Here is a 26,598-nt window from a genome sequence, read left to right on the forward strand (position 1 = left end):
GATAACAGGCTATTAAGCTTGAGCACTGACTTAATTTAATATGCGAGAACTTCCAATCCTGAAGGGACTCAATACAATCCTGTTGACTTTATAGATTTTCAATAAATATATATTTTTCAAAAAAACCAAAACATAAAGTGCACCTTCATACCGCCAGTGGACCTGCAGTCTGCTAGGTGTTCCCCTAAAACTCTGTCGTCACACAGTCACGACTGGTGCGCGTAACGTGTACATGCCATGATCATGTTCCTCCTCCTCTTCCTCCTCCTCCTCCTCCTCCTCATCTTTCACATACATTAGGGTTTCCCTTTGCACGCAACAGCCATGAAATAAACGAAAAAATCAGAGTCCTCCGTGCGGTGCGGTCTTCCAGCCAATTCACCAACTGGAGTATTTGTGCACCACCATGCAAGCGGCGGGCACCGCGGCAGCTGATGCCGATGCTACTGTAAACAGTGGCAGCAGCAGCAGCGCCGCAGCCATAAGCGACAGAGACGGGGCAGGGGAGAGGATGGAGAGGACGGTGCCAAGCGAACAGCAGCAGGACAGGACCAACAACCAGCAGCAGCATCAACAGACGTCCTCAACCCCGTCTGGAGTGTTGAGTGAGTATCGCAGAGAAAGATTGAGGGGGTGGGGAGAGGGGTGAACTGCAAAATGTGTGTGTGGACTCGCTTTCTCTGTGGTCACAGAAAGCGAGTGTTTGTGTGCCTTTACCAAGAAAAAAGAAAAAAAGAAATGAGTGAGAGAATGGGGATAATGCACAAACGATATGGTGCAGTCACTGGTGCTGAACAGACTTTACTGAATGACTCACTGGGGAGACAGGAGGGATCCGTCTGTGACTGGGTTGAGGTTTCCGTGTCCTTTAATTTCGCCGCTACACGGTGCGCATTCCGATTCAGGCAGGCCCGGGAAGAGTCCGAGGCAGGCTTTCTGGTCCACAGGTGCATGAAGGGCTGATATGCAACGGAGGTGTGTGTCCCGGCGGGCTGTCGGATACTGTGCGCTATACTCCGAAGACACTAAATAATGCGCTGCGAGCTCAGATGTCAGCTGTGACTTTACACGGAGAAATAGCATGCTACAGTAGTGAGTAAGCAAGAGGTGGATGGATGGATGGATGGATGGATGGATGGATTATGAAGATTATAAAAAGCAGTGAGAACTATATGCGCTGTCATCTTTTACTCCACTCTTCTGTGACAATTCATGGGGGTTTGCTCTGTGGTGGCATGTTTCAGGACGCATAGATACCTTGCCTTTATTAAAGACTCGGGTAATAGTCTGGGCCTCTTACTGTATAACCCTTACAGTCCAGGCCTGAACAGTGTCACGATACTGCTTTCATTTACGATCTGACTTCAACCAGCCAGCGTAAACCACACTGGGGGGAACTTTGGTGTCACATAATATATATACATACATAAAAAAGAACTTTAAACTTTCAAAGGTTTGGAAAGATATCCTACCATTTCCCATTGCTCTGTCAATCTGGAGGCTACAGCAGATTATCAAAGCTTCCGCCTTTCTGGTTTGTGTGTAGCCTGTTTGTTGAAGACTTTGCACTTCATGGATTCTTGCCTGCTGTTTGACCATTGCATGCTGGGAAACCACCCCATCCCAACTTGACTTGGCAACAGAGTATGTAAACAATATTTAGGCTTACTCCTCAATAAATATTTAAATTAGTAGTAAAATCAAACGGAAAAAACATGTTGAGAAGTAACTTTCTAAAAGCATTCTTGAGCTATAACTTGCTGTCTGATGAATCCCAACAAAAATATGACACAGAGTAAACTAAGACACAGTCTCATATTTGATCTAATATTTAATATTTACTGTTAGACTTGTTTTTTAGAGTCCCATTGCGCTTGATAAATATCATCATTCTCATTCGTTATGTGAAACCTCTCACGTTTGTATCAGTAAACTAGATGTTAAAATCACAATTACAGTTTTTCTCAGTCGCTTTGGTGCATTTCTCACAACAGAATTAAACATTGCACAACAGTTAGTTCAACCACCACAACATGTAGTCGTTTTGGCACAACCCTGTGGCGGTTTCACGTTCACTGCGTCCAAAGGCAAATGCCTTTGGACATGAAGCAGTTGAGTGAGTACAAATATCTAAAGAATGGTCACGTTTGACTTCCTATTCATCACTATCTCCTTTCTTTTATCATGAATGTCACAATTATTTATACTTGTACCGGCTGAATAGTCATTGTCCTTACAACTAATAGTCTTCATTGCATTGCTTGTGTCAGTGCACTCAAAATTGTTGAACATCTTGTCAAACACTTTGTACACCCATTTTGAAAACCCTATTTTTAAGGAGTTTCCATGAAACCCCTGCACACGTTTGTATATCTTGACGAAGCGGGATTCAATCTTGCAAAAGGCGTGAACGAAATCACATTGGAGAAATAGCCACCATTGATGTCCCAGGCCAACGAGGAGGAAATATTACAATGTGTGCAGCAATCTCAGAAAATGGCGTTCACACCCATATTCCTCGTATTGGTGCATACAATACACAACACCGGTTGGCTTTTCTGGACGCTCTTTATCGGGACCTAATCCCACAAAATGAAAGGGATGATCCTGGTGACAATCGGACAATGTATGTAGTGGTTTGGGATAATGTTAGCTTCCATCACTCTGCTGTAGTCGGGCAGTGGTTTGCAGCACACGACAGGATACTTATGGAGTTTCTTCCTCCTTACACTCCATTCCTAAATCCAATTGAGGAGTTTTTCTCTTCCTGGAGGTGGAAGGTATATGACAGGCATCCACATACCCAAATGACCCTGCTAGCAGCTATGGATGCAGCTTGTGATGACATCACAGCAGAGTCCTGCAGAGAGTGGAGTTGACACTCCAGAAGATACTTTCCCCGATGCATCGATAGAGCTGACATTCGCTGTGATGTTGATGCAAATATGTGGGCAGACAGACGGGAGCGTCTAGATATCAATGATTGATATGCAGCAGTGTCTGTTTTTCAGTTTTGTTTTTTTGTTTCATAACCACTGGAGTGAGGTTTACTGTCTAAGTGAGTTTATGTTTGCTGTAAAATGTTTGATTTACTGTATTTCCCCAGTTTGCACAATGCTGTGAACAGTTTCAATTAAATATTATCAAGAGTGCATATGGAGTGTCTTGATTTTCCTTTACAATTTATGGTTTTCAACATGCCATGCATGCTGTCCAGACTTGACATGTCATTGGGAAGCACCTACAAAGAAATCCGTCACAATGAGAACATGTTCAAACCATTTGATTTTGTGACCAAAGGTGCTGGTGTAATGACTTGTAATTGTGACAGCCCTGACACTTTGTTTGGTATCAGTACTTGCTTTTGATGAATGTATTGTCTGTTTTGCTCAAGGGATTTGTTGTTGATGCATTGACAACTTATTTTGGACACCTGACTTTTCTTTTTGATGGAGTGACTCACTTTTGCAAGTTATCCACCATGTTTTGCAGTTTGCACTAATTGTTTTGAGAAGTGCCTTAGTAGTGGTGGAGAGTTCAATTCTGTTGTGAGAAATGCACCAAAGCGACTGAGAAAAACTGTAATGATCAGAAAAGCAAAACAAACTGCAAAACCTGGACTGATATAAAAACGCAGCTGTGAAAAAAAATATCCGATAGCCAGTGCTTAGTAAGTGTAATTTTGTTTGTCATGTTATGTATTAATTTATCTATAATTAATATGATAATTATGTCTCATGGTGTGCACCTGCTCCATTGCATTCTTATAGGCTATTAAATAAGCTCATCATTTAAAGATCATTTGACCCTAATTTGATAAAATGCTTCTTCCCGGGAGAGAAATTTGCATGTCAGACACACGTTCAAGTAGAGGATTCTTCATGGCTTTAATGAGCATTTCTGTCATGGGGAACCAGCGAGAACATCGGTGTGCAGTACTCTGAAACACACAGAGCATGGAGTAGAACCGGCCAGTGTCTGTAGCTTGGCTTGGATCGCATCATTATGTCATACAAAACGTCAGATCTTTATGAATTTATTCATCGCATTTCTGGTTAGGTGTGATTGATGTTGGAGTTTATTAGTTATGTATTGAATGCAGTGAGCCACAAAATACTGTAACACAGAAGATGACAGCAGCACCGAAGGCCCTCAGAAAGAGGGCTAATACGTGCTGTAAGTAGGTGATGTGATATTGCAGAATGTGACATCCAGAAGACAGGCACACACTGAAAGAGTGTTACAGTATAATTCAGTGAACTATGAAGCGATTCGCCCATCACCGTGGCTGTCGCTCCTGAGCGTGAGCCACTGAAAACCAACGTGTGAAAGGCACAGCAATAAAAATGATGACTTCAGACTTCAGCGTGTCGTTATAATGCACAAGTGGGATGACGCTGCTGAGTACAACCGAGGCCTGTTGGTTTGTCAGCACTTAATTTTTATCTAGAGAGGCTTGAAAAAGTAGGTTGTTAGTGAGTATTTACTCACCGACCAGTTTGCAGATGGTTTGTTTGTTTGCCTCTCAGAACATTTGCTCAGTCACAGCACTATTAACCTTCACTGGAGATGACTCATTATTTTCTACATTTCAGTCCCTATGTCACCATGACAGAGCAAACAGTTAATAGTGAATGGAAAATGTTGTGATTAAACTGATATCAATGAAAAACTGGTCAGTTGTGGTTAGCATCTGTCTTTTTTCTCCTTAAACTTTGTTAACCCCAGTTTGACCCAGTCTCATCCTTTCTCTATATTACCTGTCTTTCTTAGATAAACTGTTTGGGAAGCGACTTCTACAGGCCAGGCACTTTATTATGTCACGGAAGTCCTGGTTAAAGATGGTTCCCACAGAGAACTGTGATATACTGATGACATTCCCAGGTACAGTAAGCTCAGACGTGTCCTGTTTGTTTTGTCTGTCCTGTGCTGAAGCCCTTGCTGCAGAGAGAACAGTGTTCATTTAATATCAGTGATGATCAGCCACCCACTTAGTCAGATGATTGTGACTATCAGATGGGCTCTGGGGACAATTAGAAATCTTCCATTTACTGTGCTTGTATTTGCACACCATCCCCTTCTGCAGTGTATTTTAATGAAGCTGTGAATTCGTTGGCCAAACCTTCACATATACAACACGAAAGTCCCATCCTATACATTATGTTGCATTTTAACATGACACCGTTTGTGTGGGGTCTATGTTAGACTGCTTTTGTAAATAATCTTTGGTGACATGAAATCCTGCAGCATATATGTTCAGTTTACTGCATCTGTCTGGTATTTCTACTCTTCATTTTCAAGACAGTGTGTCCTGGTTTTGAGGTGTACATTTTGCGACCTGAATTCCCAAAAAGGTGGGATGCTGTGTAAAAACAGAATACAATTATTTGCTGATCTCATAAATACATATTGTACTTACAGTGGAATACGGAAAACATCAAATGTTTAAAGTGAGACATTTGACCAAGACTGCAGGGGGACTCCTAATCCTCCAACCAGTGTAAAATCTTAACCAAATCAAACATGTGCATCATAAAGAATGAGATAACCATGTCCGGTCAGGGCCTGGGTTAACAAGGACTGCATCGGGTGCCGTTGGCCAACAGGGTGCTGGAGGAAGCTGTGCTACTGTTGTTGAAAGATAAAGAAAGAGGAAAGGGGAAGGCATGTTTGAAGGTAAGGAGAGAGAAGGAAAGGCAGGGGAAAGTAGCAAATCTAGGGACTATAACTGGTAAAGAAAGAGAGCTGGCTGATATGATGGAGAGAAGGAAACTAAATATATTACGTGTGCAGGAGACCAGGTAGAATGGAACATTGTAGGTGGATTCAAGCTGTTTTACCATGCTGTAAGTAGGAAGAGAAATGAAGTAGGGGTAATCTTGTTGGAAGAGTGTGTGAACAGTGTTACTGAGGTGAAGAGATTTTCAAAGTGCCCAAAAGGGTAGATGTGAATAAAAAGAGAAAGAGGAACTCTGGAGTAAGTTGGATGACATGCAAGAGAGTGTCTGAAGGGGGAAGAGGGTGGTGATTGGAGCAGACGTCAATGGACATTTGCGCGACAGAAACAGAGGTGTTAAGTGGGTATGGTGTTAAGGAGAGAAACACAGAAGGACAGATGGGGGTGGATTTTTGCCAAAACTATAGAAATGGCTTTGGTAGGGAGGTAAGAGGGAGGACCACGGCATGACATATAAGATTGGAGGAAGGTGCACACAGGTGGATGACATCTTGTGCAGAACGTGCAGTCTTAAAGAGATAGGAGGCAGTAAGGTGGTGTCAGGAATGTAGTTATAGGGAACATCAGATGTCTGTAGGATAAGTGAAGGCAGATATAAGGATTAAATAATGCAACAGTCAAAGGACAATAAAGGTGAAGAAGAGAGTCCAGGCAGGACACGGTTGTCAAGGGTGAACTCTGACAGAAGAATGGCACCAAGAGTGAAAGGGATGGTAGTGAGACCTGCTATGATGTATGATTTGTAAATGGTGGCAGGAATTTGACAAAATTCCTCTCCCAAATTTCCAGTAACTGCTCTCCTCAGTCACCGGATTTTTACAGGCTGCTGTTAAAAGGAGAGGGGATGTTACACGGTGGTTTACACGACCCTGTCCCAACCTTTTTATGAGACATGTAATCATTATAAAATGGTACATTTTCTCAGCTTAAGTATTTAATATGTATTTGAAATGTCTTCTTGTCAATAAAATGTGTTTATGCAATTTTATTATCCTCATTATTAAGAACTGAGGTTATATATATATATAACCTCAGTTCTTATATATATAATGTCTCATATATATAATGTCTTATATATATAATGTAAAATGAATTTCATTTAACTTAATTAGAGTAAAGGGATGGTTGAGACTGTTAAGATGTTTAGTGGTAAAACAGGAATTGAAATGTAAACTCTTCGACATTGGATCTTACGATTACTGTGAAGATTTTTTATGATTAAGAAAACAAATCTGAAGAATGCGCGTCTGGTTTTTATGACCACTCTGAAAAATCTTTTCACTGCACACACTTCCTTTTGAGCCGACCTTCAGCAGAAACATCGGCTGCTTTGATTGTTTAGAGTTCAACTGTTTCCACCTATTTACGCTTTGATGTTTTAAGTCATTCATCTGAAAGTGCACACATGACGCACAGAATTGCACCTTAACTGTCTTATCTTGCGTACCTGCAGTTTTTAATCAAGGCAGGGACGCTTGAATTTTAACCAGAAAATGTATTCTTATCGAGTCAGCTGAAGCAGTTTTTAATCAACCATAAATGGCTCAGTATGAGTTTATTCTAAGCAATCAAAGACAGCAGCTGTTACAAAATTGTAACTCAACAATGTGCAACAGTCAGAGCTGAATCTGATAGAAAGAAACACAGACATGTTTATATATAAATTGCACCTGTTTTAAAGCGTTTCCACGTTAGATGAACTTAACGTTGTAAATGCTTTTCAGTGTGATGTTTAGTGTTAGTAAGGTCTATAACAGTTTCATTACTGGTTCAAATTTTTCATAGTCAGCTGAAAAAGATTGATTGGTTACAGTCCTTCCTCAATAGCTTTTAAAAAAATCTTTGTGGTAAATGGAGACAAGTATTTAACTGGAAAGGCCTGTTACTGCCGCCTCCACCTCCCACCTACCTCCCTGCTTCATGACACTTCAGTCAGAGCTGTGAAAAACTGGCTTTGGTTCAGCCTCCTTACACAGCATCAAACATGTAATTTCCTTATAATTTTGATAAACGAGACTCTAAACCTGCCAAGTTAATGTAGACTGTAATAAAACTACATGTAAATGACATTAATGCGATTGATAAAAAATGTCAACATTTTCCCCTACAGACACAATAGATGACCACACTCTGCTGTGGCTTCTTAATCAGATTCGGGTTGGAATCCCACAAGTCAGCATCCAGGTTCGACAGCATAAACACACCCAGGCAAACGCCTTCTTCATCACAACAACGTTTGAGAAGTAGGTAACTCAAACTCTGTCTGTGTGTTAGGCCATTTTGACATTTTATACCATTATTGATTTACACCTGCTTCATCTTAGCCACAAACAAATACCCGGACTTAGTGTTGGGTCGTGGCAAATAACTGTGTTTTGGTATGAAAGAACTGTGTGTTTACAGCTCCGATTCAGTTAGGTGCAGTTAGATACAAAAATGTGAAGTATTAATTTTACATATATGATTAGATGGTTTTGGCATATACAGTTAGGCCCATAACTGTCTACTGTTTGTAGACAGTTATTTTTGTTTTTCCGTTACGTGATCTTGTGTGCACCGTCACAGTGGATTTTAAGATTAAAGCCCAGAGTTTCAGCTTTAATTAAAGAGTTTTAAAAAAAAATTATTATTTTTTTAAACTAACATAATTTTAAATACGAGGACTGTTTTTAATATTTGAAAATCCTTTGTAATCAATGACTGCCTCAGGTCTTGAACTCATGGATATTACCAAAGGCTTTGAATGCTGTGTTTGCACTTTGTCCCACATAGCAAAATTGGTATGGTCCGAATCTGGCCCACACAATGTGCTTAGACATGGCCCGCATACCGCAAAGAATGACAGCCCTTTGGTGGCCAGGATCTGGTTTGCCAAAGGTGGCCCACACATGGGCCAGCACAAGGCCAATTGCAGACACACTGGTGGTCCTTTGCTGGCCCATGTGTGGATTACCTATGTGGGCCATGTGTAAGTTGTGTGTAGAGGCGGTTCTAGCCTGTTTGGCGCCCTGGGCAAACACTCCCTCTGGGGCATCTCTCTATATACTGGACTGTATGCAGCGGAGATGACAAGAAAGTTTACTTTGACTTCAGCAGCGAGCAGGCGCACCAAGGGCTCTCGCGCTCACTTTTCGCGTATAGAATTTCGAAAAAACATCGGTGCAAATTATAAGTCTGTATCATGATGTCTGGTGTTTTCGTGTTTGTTGTTTTGTTTTTATTTTGTTTTATTTTGCGAGTTGGTTATTAGATGCTACTCCAGCCAGCCAGAGAATCCCCCGCTGCCCCACCCTCTTCTCCCTGTACTGCAGTCAGCAGGCGCACCTCACAAACAGAGGGCACCCTTACTCCCAGCAAATAGAAAACCGATCAGTGCCTCTGCCATTCCCAATATGCGCTGGCATGACGTCGGGGCCGCATCAGAACGAGCATTTTTTATTTTTATTTTTTGCCGATGCCTATGATGCCGCCCCCCACCACGATGCCGCCCCGGGTAACCGCCCGTGTCGCCTGTATCAAAAACTGCTACTGGTTGAGTGCAGCCACGGGCCAGTTACAGACACACTACTGGCCCTGTGCTGGCCCAGAACAGTTTCAGCTCTGGCCCCAGATGTCAGCCTAATGTGTACCTTAATTAAGCCATGTAATAAGAACATGTGCATAATAGTGCAGATGTCGGCATGATACATTGCCGGCTTAATACCAGATCTGGGCCAGACCTCCTTGCAATTTGGGATAGCTCTGTCTGATCAGTTTGCACCATTTAATTTGTCTGAGTCAGAGCTGTACACATCACAGTTCATCCTGCTGCTTCTATCAGCATCATCATCATCGATAAACATGCCAGTCATACATGCCCATGCCATAACACTACCTCCACCATGTTTGACAGATGATGTGGTGTACTTTATTTCATCAACTGTTTCGATTTTTCTTCAGACTTTTCTCTTCCCATCATTCTGATATAAGCTCATCTTGGTTTCATCTCTTCTTTTTCAAGAACTGTGGAGGCTTTTTAGATGTTTTCTGGCAAAGTTTAATCTGATCTTCTAGTTCTTGAGTTTAACTGGTGGTTTTCTCTCCTTATTTACACTCATGAAGATGTCTGTTGATTGGAGATCTTGACAATGATACCTCCTCCAAAGTGTTCTTGACTTGGTCTGAAGTGTTTTTGTTAACCAAGGAAAAAAATTCACAATTCATCCGCTTTAGTTGTCCTCTGTGGTCTTTTTTTTTTTTTTATTGGTGTTGAAGATCTAGCAAGTACATTCATTCATTTTAACAATGTACCAAGGTGGAGTGGGTGGAGGTGAGAATTAGGGTTGATTTGTGACTCTAGAATTGCAGCAAGAGTGAAAGACGGGTGAGACCTGCTATGATTTATGTTTTGGATACAGTGGCATGAACACAAAGACAGGAGGTAGTAGAGTTGAAGATGTTAAGATTTTCATTGGGAGGGACCAGAGTGGAAAAGATTAGAAATTAGTACATTAGAGGAACAGCTCAGGTTTAGTGGTATGGAGACAAAGTTAGAGAAGCAAGGAGATGATTTGGACATGTGCAGAGAACGTAGTGGATATATTGGAAAAAGACTGTGCCAGCTGCCAGGAAGAAGGAAAAGATGAAGACCACAAACGAGATTCATGGATGTGAAGGAGGACATGCAGTAATTTGGTGTGACAGAGGACGATGCCTGAGAGAAAGGGAGTCAGAGGCAGATGACCAGCTGTGTTACAAAAGACCAGGTCTTACCCAGCCCAAAAAAATTGGTATTTAGTCAATTGTTCCAATAATAATTTTGTGGCTCTGAAAATGGAGTACTAAGTGTAAAATGTCACAGTCAATGAACAAACTCTAAGCAAGAAATGTAATTAGAGTATTAGAGTAAAATTATTTTGAACACATGTGACAAGTCATCCTCCACCTCCACTTGTATTCACTGCAGTTTGATATTCACCGGCCCTTAATGTACCTAAATAATGAAACATTTTCAGTGCCGCGTCTGTGCAGTGTCAGTTCTCCATCAGGGTTTATGCTGCTGTTCATTCACCCTCAGCTTACTGCAAGGAGCGGAGCAGATGGGCATGCACAAGAACGTTAAACCACAGTTTGGTGGTGGCATGCGGCGCTTTTCCTGTGAGGAGGACAACATCTATGAGAACATTGAGAGCGAGCTCTGCTTTTTTACCTCTCAGGTTAGAAGCCAAACCCTGGGTCATGTTTGAATATCTTAAACAGTATAAACGGATTAAAATGTATGTGTTCCTTTTTTTTCCTGCTTCGTGTTCGTGGTTTTGTTCAGGAGCGCCAGAGCATCATTAAGTACTGGCTCGATAACCTGCGAGCCAAGCACGGGGAGGTGCTTCACAACATTCACTTCCTGGAGGGACAGCCAATCAGTATGCTGGGGGTTTTTTATGAGCACTTTATATTGAGGCATTCCTTAAACACTCCACAAATTCATTTGCTTTTAAATGCAATATTTCATATTTTATCCGAAGTACAAATAGATGCCAAGTTCATCATGAACATCTGTTGTTCTAACACAAGAACCCTCACTGAAAACTATCAGGACATCCACTGTTAGAGTTTTACTTGTTTCACTAAGATAAACTTAATGTATTGTTTTTTTGCTTGATTACATGAGATTTTAGAATCCATGTTTTTCCAAACTTGATGTGTCTCTTTAGTTCCAGAGCTGATAGCTCGGGGGGTGATCCAGCAAATGTTTCCTCTTCATGAGCAGAGGATACTCAACCAGCTGATGACATCTTGGGTCCAGGCTGTATGTGAGAGGCAGCCCCTCGGTAGGAACATTTACTTTGGAGGGCAGTAAACAGAAGGCCTCCATTAGGCCTACATACAGTTATAAGGAATATTAAATGACACTGTAAAACATTATGTGATGCCTTCAAATCCTAAACCCTCAACATTTTCAATTTTTCTACTTTGTAGATGACATCTGTGACTACTTTGGGGTGAAGATTGCCATGTATTTTTCTTGGCTGGGTTTCTACACCAACTCCATGCTTTATCCTGCTGTCATTGGTTTTCTCCTCTGGATGCTAGCAGAGGCTGACCAGGTACTTGGACCATTTTTTTTCTTTCTTGAAAACATTTGTAATTTTTGGACACAGATTTTTGACAGTAAATTTGCCTCTGTACACAACCACAGTGGGTTTCAAATACTCAGAAGTAACTGGACAATTGACTACAAACAGAAAAAGCACGTTCCCTCATTATTTCTTGATTAATTAGGAAAAGATCAAAGCTCTAGAGCTGATTCCAAGTGTTCAGCTTGTATTTGGTATTTCTTCTGTTCTCACTATGAGGTCCAAATAGATGTTGATGCAAATGCAGGTCATCATTAATTAGAAAAAAAGAGTGTTTGATGAAAAAATTATTTCCAGGAAACACAACTTCACAACATGTAGCCAAGTCAAAAACACCCTTGAGGATGTAGGCATGTCATTGTCAACAATCGGTAATGTACAGAATTTAAACAACTCTACATCAAGTCTACAATCAACAGTTGCCTTCATGTGTGGAAGGGTTTGTAAACACTGTATTTCCTTGTTCCTCTTGTATTTCCTTGTTGTAACAAGGTGCAAAACACTGGATACACTCAGTAACAAGGAGGCCAGATTATGCTTCCCCAGACAACACCTATAACACAAAAGCCTGCACAGTTCTGAACAGGTGAAACCAAAATTAACGAGTGAAAAGAAAAGCAAGAAGAAGTAGAGAAACAGCTCATGAAGCATGCCACATTATCTATTAAAACATGTTGGTGGCAGCGTCATGGTATGACTGCAGTGGAACCGGTTCACTAGTGTTTTCTGATAGAAGTAATGGGATGAATTGGAAGTGTACAAGGCTATACTCTCTACTCAGCCTCAGACAAATATTACAAAACTGATCAGACATTGCTTCACGGTGCATTTACAAAGCAAAGAAATCGGATATACTTCACTGGCTGGGTCTGTCATCCAACAGAGCATGCTTTTCAGGTATTAAATACAAAACTGAATGTAGAGACCCACAAACAAGCAGCAACTGAACACAGATCCTGGACAGCCTGAAAGGATTTTCAGGATTTAAAAATAAATAAATAAAAAATCTTTACAATTAAAATTATGCCAGTTTGTCCAATTTCCTTTGAAATGGATGCCTGTGTATAAAACCAGCTTTAATTTCAAAGCAGGTCAAGCCAAACCTTTGTAAAAGGCCTTAAATTAAACATGAAAGTCTGCACTTCAGTCACACCTTCATTGATTTAAAATCCACTGTGGTGGTGTACAGGGGCAAAATAACAAAAAAAAAAAAAAAAAGCATATTAATCTCAGGAAAATATTTAATTTTTTCTTTAGCTTGTTGTGGAAATTGAAAAAAATGTATTTGTATAAAGCAAATTCAGAGTATTATGTCATCAAACATATGGCTGTGGACCACTAAATATTCAAATAGATGATAGTTGATCTACACGGAAATAATCGTATTCGTTTCAGCGTATCGTTTTCTGGTTTGGCTCTCCTGACACTATAAATACTCTGGCACAGAGGCTTTTAATTTGAATGTGTGAGATTGAAAAGATAGCAGTCCCCGACAGGAAGTAGGCAGCTTTGATTTATGGTCAAGCTGACGTGCTGGCACGGTGAAAGCCGAACAGACAAAAATCCCTCTTCACGATCGCACAGTCGCTATGTAACATGTAAGGAGTAAACACTGGGGTAGTATGCATGAAAGTAAATATGAAATTTCCACTGAATTGCCTCTAATGTTTTTCATAAAATGCTTAAACTGTTTATAAGTTAAAGCAACACATGATACAAACTAAATAATCTAATCAGTGGCACTGCATGGTATAACTTTATCATCACATGTTACAGCATTTTGTCTTTGGTTCTCTAATGCTCCTGCTCAGACCAGTCAGGATATCTGCTGTGTGGTTTTTGCCCTCTTCAACGTTGTGTGGGCGACTTTGTTTCTGGAGCGCTGGAAGAGGCGAGAGGCAGAGCTGGCTTACAGGTGGGGCACTCTGGATACCCCCACAGAGTCCTTAGAGGAGCCCAGACCTCAGTTCAGGGTGAGCACTGTTTCAGATCTTATACCACCAAGAATTTTTCAGTGATAATGATAATAAACTTCTAAAGCTTTTTTTTTTAAATTAATGGATTTACACGCAGACTTTGAATTCTTTTATTCAGCATTTCCATTTTTATCAAAGTAAAAAGCTATATCGCTGTCTTTGCATGATGCAAGGGATCAGTTACTCAGTTCTGCAGCAACTCAGTTGCGTCACAATTCCAGGAAATGTGATCAACGTGTTTCTAAGAGTATTGTGTGAGTGTGAGTGTGTCTGCGCGGGGGGGTGGAGGTGTCCAACTCACTGTGTCCCGCTGTGAGGAATGAATAGAAAACTGCAAGGGGGGGGGTTAATGCCTCAAAAGGGGAGTGTGGGAACTCCTCAGCACAAGCCCGGCTAGCTCAGTCGGTAGAGCATGAGACTCTTAATCTCAGGGTCGTGGGTTCGAGCCCCACGTTGGGCGTGATAGCTTTTAAAGAAGAAATACATATAACCGGAAGTTCTACAAAGTAGGAAGATCTGACTTCTTGGCAGGCAATGTTGCAAATTTTACTGATGGCACGAGTTTCATGTAACAAATTATATAGAGAGAATTAGCTGTTTGCTGTGATAAGACACCTCATTTCATTTTTACACTTCGAATGATGACAAAAATCCCAAAATAGCCTCCAATCTCATATTCAGCCTGCCCCGTCTGTTCCCTCCTCCTCTGCTGTCTCTGCAGGGAGTGAAGCGTTGCAGTCCTATAACTGGCTGTGAGGAGTTCTACTACCCACCCTGGAAGAGAGCTCTGTTCAGATGGCTGGTCAGCCTGCCCATCTGCCTCCTCTGTCTCTGCTTCGTCTTCCTTGCTATGCTCCTCTGCCTAGAACTGCAGGTTTGACACCCAGAACAACCGTGTGCAGGTTCAGTGAGACAAAATGAATTTAATATAGTCATGGAGATTATGTATATCTGTGTTTAATTCTACTCTTAATGAAATAAATACAGTATATAAGGAGTTTAACAAGAGAGGTAAAAAGTGAGAACAAATTTGCTTCAGACCAATAAAGTCTATCTTTACTCTGTCATAACGTTACCATGTTTTGTTTTTTTAATAAAAGCTATGAAGAATGTAAGATCCATGTCAACTGGTAGTCCTGAGTAATGTGTTATTTTCTAAAACAGGTTAAACAGACCATAATCAACTACACCTCCTACCTGCTCACATTCATTTAACGGCCTTTTAAAAATAGCCCAGGGATTTGAGACATGAATGAACAGGCCATTAAAAATGTATCATACTTCTATTTCACTTTGCAGGAAGTGGTGATGGAGATTCAGGAGCTGCCTAGTATTACAAGATTCATTCCGAAGATACTTCTGGCCATGACAGTAACTGTATGTGATGAAGTGTATAAGAAGATCGCCTACTGGCTCAATGACATGGGTAAGAAGAAATTAAATTTAATGAAGCGTACTTGCCCATGACTGTGATTTAGATTATGTAACTCTTTGGTATGTAGAAGGCTGTCCTATGTCCTAGTCTGCATTTTTACTTTTTGTTAGAGGAAAAACTCCTGCACACTGAATAACACTATTCTTATTTGCATTTCTTTGCCTAGAAAACTACAGACTCCAGAGTGCCTATGAGAATAATCTCATCATCAAGATGGTTTTTGTAAGTCATTATTTCCCCTCATTTGGGGATAAAAACAGTTTACCATGAACGAGTGAGTGAGTGAGCGTTTGCATTTCTGCAATGCTTTCTTCTTGTTTTGCAGTTTGAATTCATCAATTCTTACCTTAGCCTTTTCTACATTGGATTCTACCTCAAGGACATGGAGAGACTAAAGGAGGTAACCACAGTTTTATTTATTAAAAGTAATTTTATCTTCAAATGCCCAAATGTCACTTTGCTGAACACTGGGCACCGTGGCCCAAAGTAGCGACCCTACACCTGAAACTTGGCAGTTTGCAGTAGTAACCTTGTTGTTGTCTGCAATTTTATCAACCAAACTGATTAACCAAAGGATTTTTTTCAGCTGCAGACAGCTTGGTTATTAAGTTAAAATGAGCGCCATATTTTATTTAGTATTTGGGGGCTTTTCACATGAGTTCATTTCCATTCAAGTCAGGAAGTGGAAATAAAACATTACATTAATGGTTGTTGATATTAACTTTATATCTAATTCAGGTTCAGCTACAAAGACATAAACTAACAACCTCAAACCATATGATCACATGACAAAAATGACTTGAATATTCAAATTCATATATATATATATATATATATATATATATACTGTGTGATGTCAACAGCTAAGCAACTTGAATTTTTATTGTTGTTTCCTTTTGAAGGGGTGTTTTTCCCAACTGGAAACTAATTATGCCAACAGCACATGAATGCAGCATTAGTAGAAATACTTATTTTTTATTAAAAAAGCACTACACACCCAAAAAAGGTATTTTATCCCCAAAATTCTTATAAATACAATATGACAATAGTATGCTATGTTATATTATAGTAAATATTACTGCTGTCTTATAGGTGAACCATTTTTTCAAATGTGCAAAGGTTACATTAAGGCAGGTATTTTGTTTGAGTCTACAAATTCTGAGTGAGTGAACATAGAGTCACGTGGCAAAGTGTAAGGCTACAATCCAATGTCACTGTTTAGGTGAGAGATTTAATGTTAGTTGTGTAATACCGTATAAAGGTCTTCAGCTATCCCTCATTTTTTTGTATTTTGCCAATACAATAGATGCTGTGATTTCTTTAAACTTGCAAACAACAATGAAAGTACAGTAGATGAAGCAAAAACCAGTTTGTTCCAACAACCTCAAAAGTCAATATTTGATATGACCACTTTATTTTTCAGTACAGCCTGAACTCTCCTAAGAAAGCTTTCTTCAAGCAGTCATCAGGAGTAGTTCTCCAGGCTTCTTGAAGGACCTTCAAAGATCTTCTGATGTAGGGTGCCTTTTGTTCCATTATCTGTCAAAATGATAATGATTCTGAAACGGTCTGTCTGCAGTAGATTGTTTTTAAGCCTGCAACTTGGCACACAAAAAGAAATTGGTCAGGTACAAGGACTGAGTGAAAAAGCAGCCAATGTCTAAAGAAAAGCTTTGGAAGACCTTTAGAAAGCCTGGAGAACTACTGATCCACACCAGTTTAAAACAAAAATTAGAAACAAGTCTATTCCATTCTGAGTCCCAGAGGGATCCCTGTCAGTCACAGTGCAAACGATGCACGGTGCAGAAGTAAATTTAAAGAATTGAGGGTTGCTCAAGACTATTGCACAGCATGGCATAATAATGAAACACTGCATTTGTTGCCCTAAACTTTAAATCATACAAGATCAAAGCTTTAACAGCAACACCCACAATTTCTTGAACTAAGCACCAGTTTATTATGAATCCCAGAGTCTGTTTTTTCTTTTACTCAACAATCACTGGGTCTTGCTTTGATGTCATTCTTACATTCAGCATAGTAACAGATCCCGTCCTTCTCTTCACAGATGCTAGCTACTCTACTGATTTTCCGCCAGTTCTTACAGAACATCAAAGAGGTCCTTCAGCCTTACCTGTATGAGCAAAACAAGCTCGGTGTGTTCACTCCAAAGGTGCTGTGGGAGCTTCTCCAAGCCATCGTGCTCAAATATGGCCGCCTGGCTCTGGGAAAGGCTCAAGCTTCAATGACATCCTATTCCTTTCTGAGTCCCAGAGGAATTCCTGTGAGTCACAGTGCAAACGGTAACCCAGAGCCAAAGAGAAGAGGAGATCTGAAAGCAGGATTCAGGCTGACAGAGGAAGAGTGGGACATGACAGACAGTGCCATGAAGCAACGTAAAGTCAGCTTCACCGAGAAGGTCGACTACCAGGATGTCACAATGGACACGCAGGCAGCGGATGACAGCTCCCTAGAGGACAGTCCCACGCTGGTGGAGGAGGGCATGGATCCTTCCAGTATTTTTGATAGCTGCGATGAGGACAGTGATTGTGAAGTGCTGCCTCAAGTATGTGGTTTTCTTAATTGAACTGTGTATCAGATTCTATTGCTGCTTCGTATTCTTGCCGTATGTCTTTAAGATGCAAAATTGACGTCCTTTGCTTTAATAGGTATCAAAGGTCTCAATATTACACTGTGCTGTTTGAGAGTCATTTATCTCACAATATCACAACTAAAGTATGCAATGCAAAGCTATAGAATTAAAGCTCCTGTTACTACATTAGCAGTCTAATATTTACTTTAGCAGGACACCAAAGACAATACCACCTCTGTCTGTCAGAGAAGAAGGAATGTGGGGGAGGGCAATGATGACAAGAAATCATGGATCGATCCACCAGAAGAGCCAAAAACTGTCACTCTGACCCAGGCCGAGATTGAGAGTTGTATGCAGACATACGAGGTAGGACTACACTTAAATTGAAAATAATTTAACATTTAATAGAAATTTTGTTGCTTAACGACAACTTGACCCTGACAGGACACACTTCAGGACTACCAGGAGATGTTCATTCAGTTTGGCTATGTGGTGCTTTTCTCTTCTGCGTTTCCGCTGGCGGCCATGTGCGCCCTTATCAACAACATCATCGAAATACGCAGCGATGCCCTGAAGCTCTGTACCGGCCTGCAGAGACCGTTTGGGCAGAGGGTGGAGAACATAGGACAATGGCAGGTCAGTGTGTGTCATGCTTTGAAAAATGTCAGAAAAGCCTCCAGGCTCCAGTGTGCACAGCAGGGGCATCTGATAATATGTAAATATCTCTCCCTGTGTGTCACCAGACTGCGATGGAGGCCATGGGCTTGATAGCCATTATAGTTAACTGCTACCTTATTGGTCAGTGCGGGCAGCTTCAACGTCTGTTCCCCTGGCTTAGTCCTGAAATGACCATCATCTCCATCGTCCTATTGGAGGTATTTGCAGTCGTGTAAATTTGGCAGGGAAGACCTTTGTTTGTTTTCTGTAAATGTGGAAAATGATATTTTCTTATATTTATTGTGATTTTTGGTATTTGTATGACATGTTCAATAGAAATATTAAAGACAGGCGGGAGTGGGAGAATGCCATTGTGCCTTGGTGGAACTGTGTGTTGAGAGTGTCCCTTTGTGGTCTTGGTGGTTTACAGCACTTTGCAATCCTCCTAAAGTACATCATCCATGTTGCCATCCCTGATATCCCTGGCTGGGTAGCAGAAGAGATGGCCAAGCTAGAGTACCGACGAAGGGAAGCTTTCAAGGTATAACTGTGATAGCTTGAAAGACCTTCGGCCAACGTAAGGCTTGCTGTTGGCTGCATACTGTGTCATGTCTTTGTATATCTCTACATTTGTGCCCCTTGGTGCCTCATGGTGTGCATTATCCAACAATGCACACCAGTGAAGCCTTTTCTGATTGTAATGAAGAAGTAACTGTTTGTGTTTGTCTGTATAGTCTTGTTGGCATCTTGTCATGATGATAAGTCTCATTATAGAGATAGCAACACAACTATGAGCCAAAATGGAAAAAAATCTAGATATTTGTATTTATGTTTGCATTTCATCACTGTTAGTATATATATATTTTAAATGGATAATATTTCAATGTATATTTCTATATGTATTTATCCCTCATCTTCTCTCTTTAATGTCAAACTTCTCCCTCTTTAGAAGCATGAGCTGCAGGCCCAACAACACTTCCAGCAGCAGCTCAGGCGCCGGCGTGAAGAAGAAGAGCTTCAGCGTCATGCTGAGCTGCAGGCCGAAGCCCGTCAGGAGAGTGACTGCCATAAGGCAGACACCCAGCACCAGCATCACCATGACAAAACACAAGTAAGCAAGCCAGGGGACAAGCCCAAGAGACCAAGCTCTCTGCTGGGAAACAACAATGTGATGAAGCTTAAGCAGATCATTCCTCTTCAGGGGAAGTTCTCCTCCGGCACGTCACGCTCACCGGCTCAGTCCCCAACGGGAGGCGAAGCAAAGCTCCCGGGATTTCTGAAGTTCTTGAAGTCACCTGAGGTGAAAAAAGAGCCAGCAGTGGCAGTTGGAGCCACGCAGGGGTCAACAGTGACCTCTTCAGTTCCCCCTAGTGGCCAGGAGAGGTCACAATCCCCCAACCGGACATTCAGTCCTGGGAAACTGTTCAGCTTCAGCAAGTCAGAGGGTACTGTGGTGTGCGCAAATGGGACACAGCTGACCACCCAGGCTGCTAACACTCAACCCAGTAGGGTTGAGTTAAACACATCCTCAGAGGAATTACCCTCGAATGAGTCAGATAAAGCTGAATCGAAACAACTGACTGATTTAGAAAGCTCCAACTCAAAGACTTAATAAATGATCAGCCAAACCAGTGTATTATTATAAAGTGGAGAGCAGAATACAAGTGACATTGATGCACCTGCACTGCAGAATATTAGTCATGAGGACCACATGTAAAGTCAGCGAGGATTAGACTTTCACACTTCATGCAACTTACTTCTCACAAAACATTAAACTGTATCTATTAACACTCGACTATCTAACTTCCATGTAAAAATGTACAGTAAGCATAACTCCTTGAATGGAGCTTGAGTAACCTTTAATGAAGGTTCAATTACTGCATGAGTGGTTTTCAACAGCACCAAACGCTGTATTGATGTGAATGATAGCTCCCCCCCCTCAATTTCCAGGACTTTATCACCAATGAGCCCTTTTGTCAGAGGTCACGAGCAGCAACTTGCCATTCTGTGTTTATTTCTCCTTCATTTTGATGCCTGTATAAAATGCATGTTGCATTATGTGCATGCATTACTTCTCCATTATGTCTTTTTAGTTGTGAAGCACTTTCAAAGCCATTGTATTCCTCCGCAATAGGTCAGATTTATTCACTGTGACCATAAAAAAATATTCTATTTTTCTTAACTTTGATTTTCTATGAATTATTTTACTACATAAATTAGTGAATGTACTTCCTTGATGCAAATAAATCTCACTTTAATAAACACCCATCGAGAAATAAAACACTCACTGTATGACTGACCGCGCTGCTGGATCAATTTCTTTGCTGGATGTAGGGCTTGAATTAAAACGCTCATATACATTCAGAGGCCAGTTTATTAGGTATATCTGTTCAACTGCTTGTTTAGCCATGCAGACATAGTCCAGATGAACTGCTGTAGTTCAAACTGAGCATCAGAACGGGAAAGGAAGGAACACATGGTTGTTGGTGCTAGAGAGGTTGGTCTTAAGTATTTTGGAAACTGAGCTGATAGGTAGGCAATAGTAACTCAAATTATCAGGATCTCTGAATGCACAACATAGCAAACCTTGAAGCTGATGGGCTACACAGCAGAAGACCAAAGCAGGTGTGATTGTTGTCAAGAAAAGAACAGGAAAGTGAGGCTACAATTTGCAAAGGTTAACCAAAACTGGACAATAGAAAATTTGAGCAATTTCCATTTTGCAATAATTGTGTGATCCTATCATGTCAATATGGACCAAAACCTCTGAAATATGCTTCCAGCCCTTGGTTGGATCTATGCTGTGGAGAATTCAGGCATTTCTGAGGGTACAAGTGAGTCCAACCAATTATTAAAAGAACTGTACTTAAGTGGTCATTGGTGTATTCTCTTATATAAACATGGTATTAAAGCTTTCAGGTGCCAAGCTATAAAAAAATAAACAAGTGTTTAAAGTGTTGTATATTACCTGCATATTTGCACATGCAATCAGAAAGAAGGATCTTTCTTCAGTTTCACCCAAAGACTGGCTGCTGATTACAGAGTCATCTTTACTGCATGTCACAGAGCAATCTATACAAGAACATCCAAAACTGACAATACAGCTATACAATCAACTCAAAGCAAAACAACAAACTTAATCAAGTGATGGAATACAAACCATAAGACATCAGGAGAAATGGGTGACTCTTATATGAAGCTAAAGAAAATACACTGCCTCTTTCAGGTTTAAAGTAGTACTTGTGAAATCTACGTGTACTCTCATTCCACTGACCTGCACAAGCGACGAAAGTGAACATTCATGAGTCAGACACACTGATAAAACCTCTGAAAGATGAAATACACAAGTCTATCACCCACTTTCTCTTAAATAAAGTGGGCGTTTAAACAAAGTACATAAGTGGACTAAGGACAGCACTTGCTTCTGGCCAAACATCAAACTGCCCAGGAACAGCTCAACCAACACAAAGAGCCCAAAGCACTGACCCATCCCTTAAATTCCACACACTCAAAGCTCTTGCACGAGGGGGGATCGACATGACATAAGGTCAGTTTTAATTTGTGGCTGGCTCGTGTACACTGTAGCAGGTTAAACTTTTCAAAAGGTATTTCTTACCTAAGGTGCAAAAACTCAGCAAATTAGTTAAATGCTTTTGTTTCATTTACAGAAACTCCCTACAGCATAAAAGTTGTCTTAACAATTTGAGGATAACTACAGCTAGCTTGGGAAAGACAAAATTGGAGTGAGTCTTGTTACCTGATAAAAAGGTGAGGGCAATCACAATACACATACTGTACAAATATACAAGATTCGCAGAGCCATGGGAGCAGCTTCACTCTTCGCAATGTATGTACTGAACCTTGTTGATCCAAATATATTTCCTCAACATGGCTCAAATGACTGACGTGTTTAAGCACATGAGAACAGCACATTTACATCTAGGATGCTCAGTAGTCCCTCAAAACAACAGTATGGCTAAAGTGTAAATTTACACATATTCAGTCAAATACTGTGCTGATGGTGCCATTACAAAGATCCAACTGCTGAAGTATTAAGAAGCTGAGATTTTAGCTACAAAATATGTACAAGTAAAAATTGCATCCTCTAGTATAAATATTGGCTTGGATGTTTTCTTACACCAAAGTCCATCCAATTCTGCAGTGCTTAATCTTCCTGAAACACAATGTAAACCAAGGGGCACCCTAAGACGCAAGTGGAAACACACTCACTTCCACATAAGGCAATAAATCATTATAGTTATTATTCATCGGGAGAAAACAAACATTTCTTCAATCACTCGTCTTGTTTCTGCAACACAGCTCATAAAAAACAAACCCTGAATCTAACGCTAAACCTGAACCACTATTAAAATAATTATTTCCACTTATTGTAATAGCAGTAATCTTTAAAAAGATTACCTAAAATGACATAAGTAACAACAGAAATTGTTCATAATTCAAAAATGTAAGTTCCTGATTGAAAAATATCCACAAGGTCATCTCACAGCACATGCACATTTCAGATATGTGTGAATTACTGCAACTGTAAACCTTTAAAGGGTCAGCCCAAAAGTTCTGTTTTTTTTATAAATCCCTGGCATCTTTAAATAAAAACTACATGGGTGTAAGTGGAATAAAACCACAGGGACTGAGCAATAAGGAGGTAGATGTTTGATCATTTTAAGACTACTATGAAAAGAAAAAACAAACCTCTGAAGTAGAAGTATGGCCTCCTCAAAGTGAAGAAAACAATGCATGAAAGCAGTGAATAAACTGAGGAAAAGGGTATTTGGTTAAGGAGGAGCTCTAAAGTCAAGTCCAAACATTAAGAACAACTTGACAGCTGTGGTCTGAAATCAAACTGCTTGTGCAGCTGTGGCGAACTTGTTTGCAAACATGTATTTTGCAGCGGCTCGTGCATTTTGTCTGAGTGGGTCAGTCTCTACTCAGAGAATCGATGGCGCAGCAGTTTATGAAGCTTCATTCGGCTCTCTGTTGTCTGTTCTTGCAATTTTTCGTGGAGGTGCCGTGTTCTCCCCTTCTGTTGGTTCCTGTTCTCGCTTTTTTGGCCCATTCTGATGGAGTAAGGAAAAGGATGTTAACCATTGAACTACAACATAATGGAGACGTGCCATCATAGACAATATAGTTAGCAGAAACTGCTTCCTCCATTAGATGAACGATATTTAAAAGCCTTTACCTTCTTATCCCACTGTTGATGTAGATAACGTAATAAGATGTTTGTCTTCTCTGTGACTATGACTGAGGAACAAAAACAGAGATGATCTGATCATGAGAAACACAAAAGCACACAATGCAAAAAGAGAAAACAAATGTAGAAATGCATAATAGATGCAGAGTGTTTATGTAGAGTGACTTTTGGTGAAGATGCAGACATCAATGTTTAGGGAATAAAAAGAATTGTGATATCAATGAATCAGCCAATAATCTCTGAATGCATAAATAGGTAGACAATATATTTGAGTCAAAGTGAATATGTTAAATGATGAGCCATCTCCAACCATATAGAGCATTTTATAAATGATTTTACTTGACTGCACACATCTAATGCCTACTGCTGAGAGTAACAATATGAGACATCATATACAGTGATGTGAAAATGTATTTGCCAGCTTCCTGATTTCTTTGTTTGTTTGTTTTTCCCCCCGTGTTTGTCAAACTTACATGTTTTGGATCAAACAAATTTTAATGTTAGACAGAGACAACCTGACTAACTGCCTGTTTTTAAAATTATGATTTCATTTTTTAAGGAAAAAAGCTATCCAAAAACACCTTTCCCTGTCTTGATGCATGCTCAATCATCCAGGTAAGTACATCCCAAAAGGTTGATTCTGTTCATCTGGACGTAGCATTTTCAATGAGAGAACGTTTCGTCACTTGGATGAGTGACCTCCTCAGTCTCAGCTGTGTTCAGCAAGAACTACAATCAAATCTCTGTGACAATTGGTAATGAGTCTTTCACATTGCTGTGAACTTGCTGAGTAATTTGGCCCACTCTTCTTTGCAGAATTGTTTTAATTCAGCCATATTGAAGGGGTTTCTACCATGAACGACCTGTTTAACATCATGCCAAAGCATCTCAACTGGATTTACAGTAAGTCTAGACTTTGACTAGTCCACTCCACTCCAACACCTTTTTTTGAGCCTTTCAGAGGTGTATGTTTTGGATCATTGTCCTGCTGTATAAATCAAGTAAGCTTGAGCTTCAGAACAAAGTTATAGCAGGACATTATCCTTCAGCGTTTTCTGGTATAGAGCAGAATTCATGTTCCATCTGTTACAGCAAGTTGTCCTGAAGAAGCAAAGCAACATCAGACCGTGACACTACCACAACCATGTTTGACTGCCGGTATGATGCTGCTTTTATTAAATGCTGTGTTAGTTTTATGCCATACGTAATGGGACACTCCTGGGAAGGTTCACCACTGTTTTCCCAAATTGTGGACAATGGCTGTCATTGTGGTTCAGTGGAGTCCCAGCCTTAGAAACAGCTTGTAACCAAAGACTGATAGAGGTCAGTGACTTTGTTTCTCTGCTGTTTCTTTAGATTGTTTTATAATGTGTTCCTTTTTGAGATTTTTATGCCTGCACAGGGGTTGGGGCAATTACTTTTTCCACACAGGGCTAAGCAGGCGTCCCCTGACAAATGATCAGTTAATTAAGTGGATATTGTATTTACTCAGTCATTTACTTTGACTAATATTAAAATTAGTTTAATGATCTGAAACATGAAAGTGTGCCAAATATGCAAAAAGAAAGAATATGAAACAAAGAAGGGGCAAATGCTTTTTCACAACACTGTAAGGTGATAATGATAAGCCTATGACAAGTTGACATCAGTCCAAAGTTTAGCAATCTGTGAGAAAGAACGTAAAAGCCTAGAGGCCATTCACTGGGTGTGTACTTACTCTGCTCTGAGGGATAATCCCGAGTTGGAAGATACACAGATGGTCGACGGTTCTACCAAAAGAAAAAGAAAGAATAAGACAGAGGCCCAAGTTAGTCTATTATTGTTTAAACTGCTTCAGACATCAATAAAGGCATCACAACATGACAAAACGTTCTTGAGCTCAGATTAGAAATGAAAACATCTGAGCATGATGAGAAACACAAGCATCACTCACTGAGGCTTTGCACACCGAGTCTGCATGGAACCTGCTGAAGTTGTTTTTGTTGTAGACGGGCAGTCCCTTCAAGAAATCTCTCTGTATACACAACAGAAAAATAAGACGATAAACACTTAAGTGTAACTACAGCTGCGACACACATACACTACCAGATGTAAAACACACTCAGGCAGGTTGCACAAACAACTCCTGCCCTTCACATTTATCAAGGTGACGTATTTGTAACGTGACAGACTATTTACAGCACGTCGCACTTGCTACAACAAGCAATTCGACGCAATAGCAACTTAAACAGTTCAGGAATGAAGTATCTATGAACCAACCTTCTCCATTTCTGCCCGGGTCGTGCTCTTCGTCTCTTATTGAGCAAAGCACGGTGAGGGTGAAAACCAGCAAATGCTACTGCTTTAGCTAGCTAGCTACTAAGCCTTGTTTTTGTCGAAGCCAAGATACCGAACTGTTTACCCGTTCAACGGCGCCTGCTACAAAACATAAACTACGTTTGATATGATTGCATCGCGTCACTTCAGTCAGGTAGAAAACTACCACTCGTGTAACTACAAAAACGCCGAGTTTTAGGGTCTTTTTGGCCGCCAACTTGCTACTATTTTAAAACTCCATATTTGTTGTTCGTCTCTTATGGGCGGCTATCTTCTAATACCCAGCCTATCTCATTGGCTGAGCAGTGACAGGTCTGGGAAAAGAGAGAAAGAGCAAGAAGCCGATTGGCCAGAAAGTCATGACGTAGAAGACAAATTCCCCAATACGACGCAGGTTATGGACGAGGGTGCTCATAAAAACAACACTACTTTCTCCACTATTCCTCCCGCACGTACACCGTTTATCAGCTTCTGGGGATCTGCACACAGAGGGAGGGAGTGTTAAAAACGCAGATTATACAGCAGCATAAAACAAGCTATAATAATAATAACATTAATTTAG

General features: G+C 40.5%; 2 protein-coding genes and 1 non-coding gene across 6 annotated transcripts; 2 read left to right on the top strand and 1 right to left on the bottom strand.

Annotated features, from left to right (window-relative positions):
- Nucleotides 1-252: 252 nt before the first annotated feature.
- Nucleotides 253-20,763, top strand: ano8a (anoctamin 8a). Of its 4 annotated transcripts, none has more exons than XM_023154576.3 (18): nt 253-605; nt 4,774-4,884; nt 7,848-7,980; nt 10,794-10,932; nt 11,040-11,136; nt 11,428-11,544; nt 11,693-11,820; nt 13,731-13,823; nt 14,548-14,700; nt 15,126-15,252; nt 15,428-15,483; nt 15,587-15,661; nt 17,327-17,824; nt 18,062-18,217; nt 18,296-18,487; nt 18,595-18,726; nt 18,939-19,049; nt 19,458-20,763. In XM_023154576.3, exons 1-18 carry the CDS (start codon nt 407-409, stop codon nt 20,118-20,120), a joined length of 3,180 nt encoding a protein of 1,059 aa, XP_023010344.1. In that variant the 5' UTR covers nt 253-406; the 3' UTR covers nt 20,121-20,763. The 4 variants fall into 4 exon arrangements, with proteins under 4 accessions (XP_023010344.1, XP_023010345.1, XP_004542436.1 ...); XM_004542379.3 differs by having other exon boundaries at nt 254-605; nt 13,662-13,823; XM_004542380.3 differs by having other exon boundaries at nt 254-605; nt 13,662-13,823; nt 18,065-18,217.
- On the top strand, nt 14,214-14,286 carry trnak-cuu (transfer RNA lysine (anticodon CUU)). The gene has a single exon. It is a non-coding gene; the product is annotated as a tRNA-Lys (tRNA).
- Nucleotides 20,764-21,534: 771 nt separating the features above from the next.
- LOC101477996 (DET1- and DDB1-associated protein 1) lies at nt 21,535-26,329 on the bottom strand. Its single transcript, XM_004542381.5, has 5 exons — nt 25,980-26,329; nt 25,654-25,734; nt 25,438-25,489; nt 23,709-23,770; nt 21,535-23,583 (listed from the first exon to the last, which is right to left on the bottom strand). The coding sequence occupies exons 1-5, from the start codon at nt 25,986-25,988 to the stop codon at nt 23,479-23,481; spliced, it is 309 nt and encodes a 102-aa protein (XP_004542438.1). The 5' UTR covers nt 25,989-26,329; the 3' UTR covers nt 21,535-23,478.
- Nucleotides 26,330-26,598: the final 269 nt, after the last annotated feature.

This window comes from Maylandia zebra, linkage group LG18 (assembly GCF_041146795.1).
Source record: "Maylandia zebra isolate NMK-2024a linkage group LG18, Mzebra_GT3a, whole genome shotgun sequence".
NCBI classification, from domain to species: Eukaryota; Metazoa; Chordata; class Actinopteri; order Cichliformes; family Cichlidae; genus Maylandia; species Maylandia zebra.

Coding starts and splice junctions, on each gene's coding strand:
- LOC101477996 (XM_004542381.5), bottom strand. Junction 25,490..25,653: donor ACTCGGTGTGCAAAGCCTCA/GTGAGTGATGCT, acceptor TTCTTTTGGTAG/AACCGTCGACCATCTGTGTA. Junction 23,584..23,708: donor ATCAACAGTGGGATAAGAAG/GTAAAGGCTTTT, acceptor TTACTCCATCAG/AATGGGCCAAAAAAGCGAGA.
- ano8a (XM_004542379.3), top strand. CDS start 407: ATGCAAGCGGCGGGCACCGCGGCAGCTGATGCCGATGCTACTGTAAAC. Junction 11,545..11,692: donor ATGTGAGAGGCAGCCCCTCG/GTAGGAACATTT, acceptor TCTACTTTGTAG/ATGACATCTGTGACTACTTT. Junction 17,825..18,061: donor ATTGTGAAGTGCTGCCTCAA/GTATGTGGTTTT, acceptor TATTTACTTTAG/CAGGACACCAAAGACAATAC.